The sequence below is a fragment of the Argopecten irradians genome, chromosome 1 (assembly GCF_041381155.1).
Source record: "Argopecten irradians isolate NY chromosome 1, Ai_NY, whole genome shotgun sequence".
Taxonomy (NCBI): domain Eukaryota; kingdom Metazoa; phylum Mollusca; class Bivalvia; order Pectinida; family Pectinidae; genus Argopecten; species Argopecten irradians.
In genome coordinates, this window is record NC_091134.1 from 15,535,812 (window position 1) to 15,551,853 (window position 16,042).

A 16,042-nucleotide genomic window follows, 5' to 3' on the forward strand; every position below is an offset into this window, starting at 1 on the left:
GGATTCATCACAGGGCCTCTAAGGAAGAAAAGCGAAATTCAGGAATAGAGGTATCTCTTGTTGGAGGGTAGGAACATCAATAGAGCATTGACCCTATGTATGGAGGTCCTAGGTTAAAGTCATGGTTTGGTGGCTACTTTTTCTCCTCTCCTTCATGTTACAAAATTAACACACAACTACATCCACAATGGTGGTATATATTGTCTTGTTTGTCTTCGAGGGGAAATGATGGAAGAATATACTGTACAACGGATTTGGACTTGGTCAATCAATTGGGACTTTCAGGTTACTTCACATCTGACAGCATTTAAAGGTCCCTGGTTCGAGACCTATTCTGTTTGCTATACCTTTTTGCCTTTCCATTTACAATGTAAATTTAAAAAAAACCCAGGAAAGACCAATTTTATACATGGGATATAGTCATATGTACTCCTGCAATAATTGAATGATTCATCTCCTTATAAATCTTAATTTATTAGGCAGGTCCTTGAATATCAATACTGGAATTTCAAGATGATAATATAAAATGGCATGGTTTCCATGGGTACAATTAGTGCTGCCTTCCAGTGATTGTGAAATTAATTTTGTTTGGAGTTAATTAATTTATAATGAGGTCACAGCTAATCTTCACCGGACTCGTAATACTTAATACAAAATCATGATCATATTATCTCGATACTGCTGTTGCTGTATACGTATGGACATATGTGTAACTTGACATGGCTATATAGCTATATATATATAAAGCTATGAAGAATATATTATCTGGTATTTATAAGATACAGACAAGGGGTCTTTATAAGGAGAGTTATTAGTGGTAATAAAATATCAATGGAGACATTACCATCTGGTATGTTGTATCAGTAGATATATACAATGGGATTGATCAATATCTTTATGTATACATGTACATATCTTAAGGTTCAGCTAGTTCTAAATGCGTCCATTGTACACATATTAATACGACGGTCAAGTTCTTAGTTTCCCAGTTCTGACCATTTAAGAAAATTGAAAGCATGAAAGCGAGGCTGCGTGGAAATGTAACCACGGACATAGTGAGCCGGGAGACGTTTTGAATTTCCAACTTTAAATTAATTTCTTGGTACGCAGACAGATTTTGACGAGAGATTTTATTTTTCCATTTCATAGAAATTATACTAGATACATTCACACCATTTTTACCGACTTTAGCCTTCCTTGCCCAACTGTTCACTTTAATGAAAGCTCTATGAAACTAATTCATAGAAAAATGGCTTTGAGTTTTACATTTCCGAATACACATATAGCTGATCTCAATGGAGCTGGTATTGTAAGCAAAATTTAAAAAAAAAAAAAACTTTTACAAGTTAATCGGATGAGATTTGAACGCACCAATTTGAATTTCATACACATTCTCAACTGAATTTCATTTCTTGTTAAAGGGGACCTAAGAACTACCCGGTAAGTGAAAAATCATGTGGTCATAGATACAGATCCCAATCCATAATTACATATATTTAATTTTACTCATTTGAAGAAAAGTGGCCCCGAACCCGGCATCGGAGTTTGGTCCTCACGGGCCATGTGCGGCAACGCAAAGGAACTCGGAGACATCCCTGGTATACCATATTTGACATATAATTACCACCCCTCCCACTATACATACCTCTCCAAAAGACTCTTCAAAAGGAGTTGAAGTCAACAGGGTTTAAAGTGTGTTTTACAACTTTTTATTGCATTACAATTGTTCTTGTTATAACATATGTACATTATATAACTTGCACAAGTCTTTTCACATGAGAATCATGACGTAATAATGTGTCTCAAAAAGGCATATCATTGTTTACTGTGACAGATTAATGTGCCATGAGTACATACAGAAAAAGATAAAATATGGCTGGCATTTTGTCCACAGCTTTCATTTTAGTTCCCTAATAAGGACCCAGGGACCCCTTTGTTACAATTTTTAAATCCCCAATGTACTAATTACAGCAAAATACTAATTAATATACCGCTGTTTCGAAGAGGGATAAACCTCTTATATGCAGCAACAACAGAAAAGTGATAATTTTAACATAGGGATGAAAATATCAAAGTGGGGTTGATAATATTAGGGAAAGACATTAATTTTTAAAGATTTTGTTAGAAATTAATGATATGATAATTCTGCTAAAACTTGATGGAAATTGACAGTTTTTACATTGGTTTGAGCTGGCAAAATTATCACATTTGAGATAACATATAACCAGATGTGTAAAACATATTAAACTTTGATATTTCTTTTAAAAACTGAAAGACAATAGTAGCACTAGTGCCACATACCTGACTTAATTCACCTGAACAGCTGATAATAATGATAAATTGGCAATAACAATTATATATTAAATTTCACTCTCCAGCTTGATCTTAAAGCTCCTATAAAACTTAACACTGTTAAAAAGGTTAAAATCAACATCACGATAAACATATTTTGCCTATTGATGTCATATTATATATAATTAAGTGACAGTCACATTTGAAGCTCAGATTTTCAAGCCATCTTTACACAATACAATTCGAGTGTTTAACCATATTGTTTACCTTTAGTACCAAGGTAATATATACGAAGACTGGTCAATGTATGTGTGTACCCGAAGCTTCATGGTCTAATAATTAACTGGTACAGCACACTGTTGACAAACCTATAAAATGAAGTTGTCTTGTGACTTTATATTCATGAGGTGGGTATATATACATGTATATATGCACACATATGGGTGTACATGTGATTACACATCGATACCTTCCTGTTACTTGAACTTTTGGTTCTGAAGGCATAAATTGTCTCGGGTTTTTGTTTTATTAGGATATACCCAATGTCGACGCATTATCGTGTGTGTATTTAAACACCATAGGGTTTAATTTCTTAGAAGATATCACAGTTTGGTTAAATACCTTGACAGGGTAAGAACTTAATTGTCATCGTATAAATCAGCGATGGATCCAGCTGAATATAATGCTCAGGTGAGAGGAAATTGTGTGTCTGAGATATTGAGTTATGATTTATTTGTTTTTGTTAGAGTTCATTTGATAAACCATTCTAAGGAGTTGGGGTCCGTGCTGAGGGGGATGGGGGTAGGGAGGGGGGGTTGGATGTAGTGAATTGGAGGAGACAGGGGCAGAGATGAATGGGTTGGTGCTGAAAGGGGATGAAGGGAGGATATGGAGAGGGGGACAGGTGATTCAGGGCGTGCTATTGATAATGCCTTACCTGAGGCTGCCTGAATCTACTGATACAATTACAATAGCTGCATCGTAAGTGTTTTGGCTTTAGAACTACACTGTATATCAGATGTATAAAGAAGCTGACATATAATTTTGAAAAAGTAAGCTTGTATGGATTTCTAGGGTAGTAAAATTCAATTATTACATTGAATGATGAATTGTTTGATTACTGAAGATGGGGTTTCTGCTTTATTGTCTTACCTGAGATTGTCTGTTAGCACACTGTAACTGAGTTCGGTTTTAGTAATGGGAAGACTATCGATCAATTTAAATGGCTAACAGGGAACTAAAATGTAGCTAGAACAAGTTCAGAATTCTAGTGTAGTGAAGTCCATCCCATTACTACCTTTATAGGATGGTATGGTCACAGTTTTGAATATATGTATGTAAATGTAGTGACTGTTTCTGTCTCCTAATTACTGTATGAAATCAGGTCCATCTTTGTCTGTATTAATTCAGGATTCATTTTTGGGCTCTGGATTAGAAGATATAGTGATACATGTATTGTGTAAATATGCTTTATTATAGGTAGATCTTTAGACATGTATGTGTATTAAAGATGCTCCATCATGGACAAATGATATTTTTTCTCTCTCTCGAAAACAGGAACAGACAATATTTTTCTTCAGTTACAAAAGTTACAATGTACTTACTTTACACCATTACCACCACTGAAAAGTTTGAGCTTCTCGTTTCACTCAAAGATGAAAATGTTAAAAATAATTAATTGCATCTCAAAAGAATCTGTGGCACTTATGTCTTATATGGAATGAAGTACTAATTGTGCATGCACCAAAAGCAAAATAAATGATCTTGTATGATTTTTTTGTTTGTTAATTAGACATATATATATATAGACATATATATACATAATGTATATATGCACGATAAAACACTAATTATTGTTCAAATTGTGAGTATCGTTTTGACTCTGTTGGTGATAGAGCATCTGTAAATTAAGATTTGAGATTTTGTAAGAAGACTTACATAGACAATGCCTGTTGTCTTATTCCTTTGACATTGACGCCGACATTGTCAATGAAATTGTTTGAAAAATTTAATTACCTATAGGATAGGTAACCTGGATGCTTATTTGAGCTATGTGTTTAAAGGGTCCATTTAGTAAATTACCAGCTTAAAATTATTCTCAAATCACACCAAAGGCTAATCATCGGCTCATATTTTCTGTATAATTCTAACGGCAAGACTTATTCATGCCTTGCATGCATGGTCTTAATTATCTGTCCTAAAGCTGCAAAGTTTCTACAGAAATAACATATTCATAACCATGCAGGTCTTGAGAGATCATTGCAAGGCAGGCCTATATTGGGGTGTCAAGAAAAAAGCAGCATTTCTATCACAGATATCATGTGCTTGCATTATATTGTTGAGGCAAAACACAGTGTGGATCAGGGGTATGGACATACATTATAAGCCCATATGGTACAAAAACACTTAAAGCTCCCCCAGACTAAAGCTCCTAGGACATGAAGCCCCTTAAGCTTGTACAAAAGCACCTCCATACTGTGGAATAATGTACAAATCCCTTCTGGACAAAAGCCCTTTTGACATTACCCCTGTGCACAAAAAAACTTAAATACTATATTGAAAAAGAGAACAAATGCCCTTTTATATTTCAAAAACTGTAAAAATGGATAAAAAAAAGGGGAAAAAAAAGACATACATATTTGGATGAACACGTTGATGTGCATGGGATGCTTAAGATTAGCTGTTTTATAATATTAAACAACACCTATTTTAGTTCCTTGGTTTACATGAGGTTGACCTCTGGCCTCAGTTCTAACAAGATTGTCTAGGGGGTGCTGTTGACAGTCGATGCTCATGATTTATCAATATACCAATGAAAGGAAGTCTTTGAGATGTCGACTGTAGTGGTGAAAGAATCTGTGTAGAATGGTTGGGCGTTAGTATTGACATCGTCAAGTCTAATCTTCGTGGTTTTTATGGGGACTTACAGCAGTATTGATGAAATGATTGTCACCCATGGATACATGTACAATACAGTATGTTGAATAAGACAATTATGTTTATTTTATTGTGTGTGTTGATTTTAAAATGTCCTATTTAAATGTTCTATTTAAAAGAATAGTTAGAAAAAATGTACAGTATGCTAAATAGTACACATACTTTAATTCTATACAATGCAATTTTTGTATAAAACATTGTGAAGATAGATAATATTAAATAATTGAATTCCATTCAGAATTCAAATTAGGATAAACAAATAAATGAATTGTATTAAGATTAACTGTAATACATTTTTTAACATTTGAAGATTAACATTCAATTTGATAAAAACAAAGTTTGTCAATATATTGTACAGCATACAGCTGCCATTATGTACATGTACATGCCTTATAATGATTATTCTAATTCTCTTCATTTCTGAACAAACAGATGAGCACTCAGGGTTAATTCTAATTCTCTTCATTTCTGAACAAACAGATGAGCACTCAGGGTTAATTCTAATTCTCTTCACTTCTGAACAAACAGATGAGCACTTAGGGTTAATTCTAATTCTCTTCACTTCTGAACAAACAGATGAGCACTCAGAGTTATAATTCTAATTTTCTTCGTTTCTGAACAAACAGATGAGCACTCAGGGTTAATTCCAATTCTCTTCACTTCTGAACAAACAGATGAGCACTCAGGGTTAATTCTAATTCTCTTCATTTCTGAACAAACAGATGAGCACTCAGGGTTAATTCTAATTCTCTTCATTTCTGAACAAACAGATGAGCACTTAGGGTTAATTCCAATTCTCTTCACTTCTGAACAAACAGATGAGCACTCAGGGTTAATTCTAATTCTCTTCATTTCTGAACAAACAGATGAGCACTCAGGGTTAATTCTAATTCTCTTCATTTCTGAACAAACAGATGAGCACTCAGGGTTATAAACGAACCAACTTTGAGGAAGATGACATTTCAAACACCAGCAACCCTCCAGCCCTCGACTTTAACGCCGGCGTCGTCTTCAAGGGTGGACTGTCGCTATGGCAAAAGAAATCCATCATGGAAAGAGTCCTTCTAATTCTAACCATCGTCTTGTCAATCACCGTCATCATTCTGGCCATAGTACTGGCCTCAAAACAGGCACACATCACCTATCTTCAGAATTCATGTGAGTATAACAGGTGTACAGTAAAACGTATGTTTATAACGAACACATTTTCAACAAATTCATGGTTATAATGGAGTCATTTTCATTCCTTTGTTTACAATATTTCTTCGTTTATCTCTTATGATTTTGTATCTGAAGAATTAATTCTGTTTTTCTATTAATATATTATCTGCACATGAGAGCAGGTTTTCATTGGTGCATCATTAACTTTTTATATAATATATCCATCATTTTCGTTTCTTTTTTATGCATTTATACTGCCCACAAGGGGAGATAATTTAGCCATGAATGACATTACATTAGATTGTTGTAAATTTTGACTTATTTTAAGTACCATATTCGCCATAATTACCTCCCAGGGCACTTAAAAAAATTGTAACACCTACAGGGGTGTTTTTATTAGTGAACTAAAATGTAACTCAGCAATATTTTAACTTTTTCTCTTCTGCAGCTGTTTGTTTGGAGGCGTCATGTGTACAGGTGTCGAGCTCCATTATAACCGCCATGGACAGGTCCGTAGACCCTTGTGATGACTTCTATCAGTATGCCTGTGGAGGCTGGATGAAATCCCACCCGATCCCCTCGGGTCACTCGCGCTTCAGCACCTTCAGTGTCCTGTGGCAGTCTAATCAGGTCATCATGAAGCACGCCATAGGTTTGTACAATAATATAACCATAGCACATACCTCTTGTGCAGCAAAATCTGTTGGTTTTCATTTAAAATGAGGAATTCAAATTTCAAAGAATTGAAATTTTATGGTATTGTTTAAGGATTATCATGTAAATTTTTAAAATTGTAAAAAATGTAATTTCCATTAAAATAGCTGTTGATTTGGTTGTCTTAGTTTGATTATATACACATTATGGGTTACATCAACTGTTCATGCATTCAGAATAAAATAAATGTTTTGTATTTAGGATACATCAAATAGCCTTAACTTTCTGTTACTCCTGTGCTAGCATGTTACAAACTGTATATTTCAGAACAACCGGTGAATAAGTCGATAAATCTGTCGGAGTGGAAGGCCAAGACCTATTATCTGTCGTGTATGGACGAGAATAAGACGATAGAGGATCTCGGGGCCAAACCGTTACAGGATATACTTCAGGTATCACAGCTGTCCTTTAACTCTTGCAACCAAACCTTTACTGGACCTAATATATATATATTTCATCAGTATTTGTGAATTTAAGGAGTTTCTTAAATAAATTTCTCCAAAGAAAATTAAAAGCATTATATAGGTTAAGGAAAAAATCTTAAGTCTGTGATCTCTAAAAACTTGTATGTTTCTTTTGCTCTTATCAATTAGAAGATCATTTCTGGATCATAGGTTCTTAAAAGGATTCATGTCTATCGTTAATAGATCAAGGTAACCTATTTATAAACCATTAATAGAAATACTTGTATGACAGTGTGTACCTGAGGTTAATTTTCTGTTCCAATGAATTTGTGTTACAGAAGGAATTTCCAAGTTGGTCTATTTCTGTAATAGATTCCAACTTTGACCTCCAGGACCTACTGGAAAAGAGTAAGAAATATGGCATATCCACTTTGTTTGGTGTGTGGGTCGGAGAGGACGATCGGAACTCTGCAAGAAACATATTAAAGGTTTGTCAGCACTATGATGCTCTCAAGACTTTAAATTGAGAAGATGAGTTACATCTGTTTTGTTTGAAGTTATTGTTTGTTATGATGACCAATTTAATATAATCACAGGAGAGATTTAGTACAAGGCATTACATCTCTTTAACAAAATCAGAATCACCTTTGGTATTTTGTCAAAGCTGTGGAAAGTTTGGAAACATTTTCTGTGTTCATATTTTTAAAAGCCTGTCAGTCATCATCAAGGACATTTTTTTATGAACCTTCTATTGTCAAAGAACAAAAAAAAAAACAAAAAAAAAAACAAAACCGTACAATACATATGGTTCTAGCTATGAATATCTTAAACATTTTTTTGTGAATTAGCAAGAATGGTTTACGTTTGCAAGTTGTACTTAAAGTTTTAAGGAAGGTGTGGATGGTAATTATTTACAAACAGATATATGTATAATTAAAGCTATACTTTTATTGTTTCCAGGTCGACCAGTCCGGGTTAGGTCTACCTGATCGAGACTACTACCTCAACAAAAGTATTGAAAATGACACAGTAAGTGATGAATGCATGGGTTATAGGTATATTCTCATCATGAAATCACCAATCTTGAAATAAAGCTATTTCCCCAACAGATTATGGGTAGAAAATGTGAGCTAGGAAAAAAGACAGATTCCTTTAATTAAATTGGCTTCCTGTACAATATTTAATTTCTAGTTAGTACTAGAAGGGTCAGTGTGCTATATGATTTGCTTTACTTTTTAGTAATAAAGATGATTTGCACAAGGTTAACTAAAATTCTGTAGGAATTTGTATGTGCTTTATCTGTAAGATTTTTGTTTCCCTGTAAGATTTTGTTTCTCCCCTGTAGGTGCTGACGGCCTACCTAGAGTACATGACACAGGTTGGCATGTTACTCGGCGGAGAAGAAAACAGTACTCGCTCTCAGATGATTGACGTTATCATGTTTGAAACAAACCTTGCCAATGTAAGTAATTACATAAACTTCTGCAATTATCTTCTCCATGTATGAACGGTTTATTTTCATATGATAAAGCATTTCTGTAGTCATCATGATTAAATATGTACATAATAATACAAAAATGTAATAACAAATCACTATAAGATTTATCTAATGACCGAAATCGCATCAAATATAAGCTATTGTTATGAAATAATCATTGTGTATATAAATTTTTAGTTGTTTCCATATTTGCTCTGTTACCACAAATATAAAAACAATGAAATATGTTCAATGGAGTCAATGTACTTCCATGTGGGCCAAATGATGAATATTTTACATAATGTATGAAATACTTAATACTTTGAAAGCTTCAAATCGAGAAAGAAATTATACACAAATATTTAATGTTTTAGAATAGGGCTAAGAAACGACTTGTGTTGGGTACAATCAATGTATTATTTTCAGATCACCATCCCTTCAGAGGATCACCGAGATGAGGAGAAGATGTATAATAAACTTACCATCCAGCAGCTGCAGCAGAACGTAACACTGGTAGGTCTACATTTCTCTCATGTAAAAAGAAGTAGAACAGAATAAACAAATTTGATATTGGTTGGTCTTAATTTCTGCCACTTCCAAAAAAGGCAATACAGAATAGTCAAATCTATGGCAGTGTGTCTCTGCTTTTGTATGATTTGGTTTGTTTTGCAGTAACTTGATGTGACAAGTATGTCAACAAGTAGAGTTATATATAATTATAACACCATGCAGTTGTTGAGATACTGACTGATGTCAGCATGATGTGTAATAAGTTGACTTGCCGACATTAGTCTGGGTTTTACTTGATTAACTTGTTGACATATATTACTTGTCAGGTTAAGTTACTGTGATATGACCTAAAACTACATTCTGGAAAAAATATGCCAGTTTCAAAATTAACATGCCCTGTTATTAACTTTTTTGTCATCTGTGTCTGTTTACAGTTTAACTGGCTCCACATCATCAACTCCTGTCTCTCTCCAGCTGATCTACAGGTCACGGCCTCGGAGGAAATCGTATCATACGCTGGGAATTATCTACACGACATGGCCAACCTTGTCAACGAAACAATGAGTACAGAGAAAGGCAAAAGGTTATTGTTATGTCACTCAAACGACCTTCAGGGGTGGGGGTTGTGGGTGGGGGTTGTGGGTCAGGTGGGATAGTGGCCCATTCACATGCTTTACTTGATATCATTATTAAATTCCACATTAAGAATTTATTTGGCTGTCTTTTAATTACTAATTTTGAAAAGGACATGTTTAAATCATGGATATATCCAGTCATGATTAAAGAACTCATAAATTCTTTTTAAGCCAAACATAGGGGAGACAACTCTAAAGTATATTATAATTTTAGAGATGATGATATAATTTTATGTTGTTAAATGATACTGTATACAACTGGTAACTATAAAAATATTTTCTATAGGACCCTATACAACTATCTGATGTGGCATATCATCAAGTCTACGACGTCCTATTTATCTAAGCCTTTCCGTAATGCACAGAAAGTACTTTCTGAGGCACTGTCAGGTAAGGCAACCTCCTTCTGCAAAATGTAGATAATACAGTAAAACATGCTTACAGTAAATTTATGGTTATCACGTTAAACTATATATGTTTATAACAAAATGATTTTCTTGGTCCAAAGAAATTTGTTATATCTGTGTTTTACTAAATTGTAGGTATGCCATTATTGTGGGCCTCTGTCCATCTCTCTCCTTCTTTCTCTGTATCATACCATATATATATGAACATATATTTTCTCCTAAATTAATGTAATTATGGGAAAAATAATTTAAGAATTACTACATTAAACACATTCTAGTGCCTTTGATAAACATTTGTTGTGGTTTCTATAACCATATATTAAAAATATTTTTTCCCTATTGTAATCATTTGTTGTGTTTGGTTTCCATGGTAACCAGGTACCACAGGAGGCGAGGAGTTATGGAGAGACTGTATCTCAGATACAGATGGAACGCTCGGCTTTGCTTTGGGTGCCATGTTTATCCGAGAGGCATTCAAGGGTGACAGCAAGGATAAGGTTTGTATATAAGCTAATGATATTGACCTCTATTCAAGGTCACAGGGGTCAAATATGCTGACATCTCATTTAAGAATAGGGTCAGGAACATTCTATTGAACCTGTAATATCAATAAGTAATTGAAACTGCAAAACAGGCTGATTTATACATCTAATTATCAAACATCTACAGCTAATTATCAAGCATCCAATATTGTTAAATATCCTGGAAAATAAAATAGTTAGACTAAAAGTAGTGTAAATTTTGAAATATTTCAAGTTTCAACTCAGAACTTATACATATAAAGTCCATTCATTATTTTTACTTGGTAGGCGGAGCATATGATTGATGAAGTCAAGGCAGCTTTTAAGAACAATCTGCCAAATCTGAGCTGGATGGACAAAGAAACGAGAGCCGCAGCTGAGGATAAAGTAAGTCATACTGGCCTCACTCTGTTAGAGAATACGTCAAATGTACTATTGAATTCCATAGTAAATTCTTATTCTACTATTTCTTCAATAAAAAGTTCGTGTCATGATGTTTTGTACAGTATATACACTACTTGGATTGTTAGCAGATTGAATACCAATATTTTTCAAATCAAAAATCATAAAAAATTGCCTATGCCTAAATAAATCACAGCTAAAAGAAATTACCATTGTGATTTTGAGTTGATTATTTTATTTCCTTAGGAGTCATATAAATCAATTATTGATGAATATCAATTTCAAGTTATGATTTCTGAACATTGGATTAAGTTTTACCTCTATGAAGATTAAGAGTTTCACATGTTTATTTGCTTTGTCACGATTACTTTTTGCTCTGATAATTTCAGATTTCAGATAAATTACAATAAACAACAATATAATATGAATTTGTTTATTATCTACAGGCAAATGCTGTGATAAATATGATTGGCTTCCCAGATTACATCCTGAATGTTTCAAAATTAAACGAGGAATACAAACGTGTAAGTACCAACTGGATTATAACTTCTTGATTACTCAATAAATTAATAAGCAACATTCTGATTTGATGCAGATCCATACTGTACATTGAAGGCAAGAAAGTTCAAAACCTTCAAAATGGAAGTGATAAGTAAAGAACAATTATTTTTCTCCGGTAATACTTGAGCACAATCCTTTATCATGGCTGTTCATACAATGTCAAATATAACCTTTGTTGGGTTAATCAAGCTGAACAGTTTTAAAACATTTGTTCAGTAGCCCAAGAAATAAGAAATGCTAAGTTACATAGCATGTATCTTCCTGATACATTAATAAGTTTGTCTTTGACCAAAATAAATCTTTACTTATTTCCTGTCATAGCTACAAGTATGTAAATTCCAATGTACCAATAAGAATTGCCCATTGTATATAAGCTCATTGTTATTATTATTGTGAATTGTCTTTTTATGCTGAGAACAACTAAATAATTTCCATGAGATACTGTTTTGGAATAATGATAAAAAAATCATAACCATTGTCAATACAACTTCTAAGTGTTAAAGTCATTTTGGCTATGTAAATGGACAGTGAATTCTCCATCAGAATGTATCATATGATCTTATCATTCCAGTTGGAGATAAAAGTAGATGAGTACTTCGGTAACAATATCAGAAGTACAAAGTACCAGCTCAGGAAGAACTTTGCAGAATTAAGGAAAGCGCCAAAGAAGAACAGGTAAAATCCTAAGGATTATGTGCTCATAACATTGGTACAACTATGATATATTTAAGCAATTTCTTTACCACGAACCGAAATTAATTTGTGATTAGAATGGATCAGTTAAGTTGTCATTTGAGTTTTTTTCAGCCTATTTATATGATTTTCTTGATAACAGGAAGACTATTGAGATATATATGTGAAACCTTGTAAGAGAAATAAACCTTAAATTACAGATGGAGTATGACGCCACCGACTGTCAATGCCTACTACACACCCACGAAGAACGAGATAGTCCTCCCGGCTGGTGTCTTACAGGCACCTTTTTATGATGCCAGCTTTCCAATGTAAATGTTTCTTATATTATCATTCCCAACTTTTAATATACATACAAATATACTTATGTCAAGTATACTGCATGTTTTGGTATGGAGTTTCTTTATTTGTTTTCTTTTACAAAATTACTTTCAAAGTTTATGAATAGGCATGGAATTGGAATGATGATTTATGCACACACATGAAATATCTTTAAAAACAATGGACTAATATTAATTCATGAATTATGTGATACCAGATAATGTTTGTGCGGTACTAGTATTTGCAATGGTGATGGAACGTAACTCTTTGTTATCTTTCCGCTGAAATTTGCTTAGGATATCATCTTTTAGGATATCATCTTTTAGGATATCGTTTTTTCATTTAATCATTCAATCACCAATAATTAGATAACAGGGAAATTATAATTTTTTTTTTAAAGTTATGATAGTGTTTTGGTGAGATTCATGATAATTTTGTGGCGATTGTAATGATTGTAAACTTACATTTTTACAGGTCGTTAAACTTTGGGGCCATAGGTGTGGTGATGGGACATGAACTCACTCACGGGTTTGATGACCAAGGTGAGTATTTATCAACAACCTGGTAACGGTGGCTGAAATTCAACCGCAAGATCTCTTGTTTTTTCATGTCCCTCCATCAGAAAGGAGGCAGATAAAGCCTAGTAATAAGCAGAGTGATGTAGGCGATAAACCAGTTACGAACTAACTAAAGAAAGGGGGTAGGAGGTGCAGGGTATATAGTGTTACCCATTTCCGTCCAATTCTGTTCCATTTCATCAATAACTGGCATCTACTCCACTTGATTTTTAACTGAAAACACAAAGGTAAAGGACTAAAGGTAGAATATAGTAGAACTTGTCTTAACTGACCATTGTCTAATATGGATCCCTGTGTATTACGAAAGTGTATGGCGTTTTCCTTCTTAAAGATGCTCCACCGCTGACAAATGGTATTTTTTCACTATCAAAAACAGGAGCAAACAATTTAGTATTTTTCTTCAGTTACAAAAATTACTTTACACCATTACCACCATTGAAAAGTTTAAGCTTCTAATTTTACTTCAAGTTAAAAATATGAAAAATAATTAATTGCATCCCGAAAAAATTCCGTGTCACTATATCCTATACGGAATAAAGTACTGATTGCGCATGCACCAAAGGCAAAATAAATTATTTCATATTATTTTTTGTGTTAATTAGACATATATATACACGAGTAAACACCAATTATTGTTCAAATGATGAATATCATTTATGCTATGACGGCGGTGGAGCATCTTTAATTTATAATGATTTATACTTATATAATCCTGAATCCTGACTTTACCGGCTACATACCTTGACAAGTTAGACTTCATGTATCAGGACACCTTAACCACTTCAGCACTTCAGCCCTACCTAGATATCTAACACATAGTTAGGATTTGCAGGACTGAGTGATCTTTTTCATTTTTTCACCATCTTTCAATTGTTTTGGATATGAGATACTTTCTTGATGGTTTTTAACAACAATGATAAAATTGATTGATCACATTGGAATAAATTTTCCCGAAAAAACAAGCTTTGCAGATGCCACATCATGTGAAAAATATTGTGCTTTGGTCAGATTTCTTTCTATCCAATGACCTCCAGTTTTCACAATTAGTGTTTATTTCAATATTTATATTCATTGATACTACCTACACTGCACTTCTAGGGATGCTTTGCACAGGCATGTATTTTATACAAAGAAAAAACTGAAAAAACTATTTTTGATTGTCAGGTCGGGAATATGACAAGAATGGTAACCTCCGACCTTGGTGGAACAATCAGTCTGTGATAAAGTTCAAGGAGAGGGCTGAATGCATACAGAATCAATATTCCCAGTATAAACTGAATGGTGAAAATGTACGAACATTATAGATATTATAATAACTGCTCTAAGCAAGGATTTATAAGTAAGAAGGATTTGTCACTTGAGGTTTTGGAAGAATATGTCGCGAAAACTTTTATGTTTGTGCACTGAACATGACGTTGGGCAAAGACTTATTTTCCTTTGATGTCATGCTGGCGCAACCTTTGATGTAGCTTGCAGGTACCAGGCTTACTGTCTTGCTTTCTGAAGTGGGCTGTTATTTCATGAAATGAGACATTTCCTTTTAAATTTTCCGTCATTAAAACAAGGAATATACATTGTGAAATGTATCACGCTTTACATTGTTGTTTCTTTTGACTCAATAAGACAAGTATTTGTTGAGGAAAATGGTTTTTATTCCCGGTTCATAGGTGTCCCGCATGGTGTTTAGTAGTGTAAAGAGACAGTGACAAATCCTTCTTATTTATAAATCCTTGCTCTAAGTTTAATTCCCACATGTAGTAGATGCTATTAGATTGAGTTGTGGCCAAGTAATTAACTTAAAAAACACAACTTTTTGTTATTGTTGTACAGTACAGTTTGAACTGATGTTCATGAAACTTTGTGAAGATACTCAGTCAGATTAAATTTACCTATTTGGATGGACCTTATAGATTAGAGTTATGGCCCTTTGATTAACGAAAATAATGATTTCTACCGTTTCATAAGTCAAGAGTTAACTGCAGACATTATTAAAGAACATAATATTGTTGAAGTTGTTTCTCTTAATACTTTTAATCGTAAATAAGACCCCACCTAACATGTTTTGTAATTTTTTTTCTGTTAACCTTATGAGCAAAATTACTTTTATATGTTTTAAACTCTGGAGGTATGAATTCCAAGATTGTGTGTGTTGAATTTAAAGTGACAAAGGAAAGAAAAAGAAATGATATTACTATTTTACTGTTTCTGTTTTGATAGGTCAATGGAAAGCTGACATTGGGAGAAAACATAGCTGACAATGGTGGTCTCAAATCTGCCTATCATGTAAGTCTTTATTTTCATATATGTCATGTAAATCTGCCCTGCCACACGGATATTGAAAAATAATGTGGCTTGAGTTTGATTACTCTTGATTTCTGAACATCATATAGTCCCACCAAAATATGTCAAAATCATCCCAAGGTTTTAAA

General features: G+C 33.6%; 1 protein-coding gene across 4 annotated transcripts in view; it reads left to right on the plus strand.

The window, feature by feature from the left end:
• The window catches only part of LOC138318837 (endothelin-converting enzyme homolog), a 28,876-nt gene that overhangs the window by 11,214 nt on the left and 1,620 nt on the right, over positions 1-16,042 (plus strand). For 3 of the 4 annotated variants that reach the window (XM_069261599.1, XM_069261607.1, XM_069261588.1), the window contains 17 exons: positions 6,144-6,387; positions 6,839-7,042; positions 7,372-7,496; positions 7,847-7,996; positions 8,469-8,537; positions 8,854-8,970; positions 9,412-9,498; positions 9,930-10,078; positions 10,417-10,520; positions 10,916-11,034; positions 11,347-11,445; positions 11,907-11,984; positions 12,593-12,696; positions 12,915-13,025; positions 13,510-13,577; positions 14,778-14,902; positions 15,831-15,896. In XM_069261599.1, the coding sequence (XP_069117700.1) occupies positions 6,144-6,387; positions 6,839-7,042; positions 7,372-7,496; positions 7,847-7,996; positions 8,469-8,537; positions 8,854-8,970; positions 9,412-9,498; positions 9,930-10,078; positions 10,417-10,520; positions 10,916-11,034; positions 11,347-11,445; positions 11,907-11,984; positions 12,593-12,696; positions 12,915-13,025; positions 13,510-13,577; positions 14,778-14,902; positions 15,831-15,896 (2,019 nt within the window). Of the gene's footprint in view, positions 1-2,732; positions 2,983-6,143; positions 6,388-6,838; positions 7,043-7,371; positions 7,497-7,846; positions 7,997-8,468; positions 8,538-8,853; positions 8,971-9,411; positions 9,499-9,929; positions 10,079-10,416; positions 10,521-10,915; positions 11,035-11,346; positions 11,446-11,906; positions 11,985-12,592; positions 12,697-12,914; positions 13,026-13,509; positions 13,578-14,777; positions 14,903-15,830; positions 15,897-16,042 lie in introns of those variants that run through there. The other variant, XM_069261579.1, reaches the window with a different exon arrangement.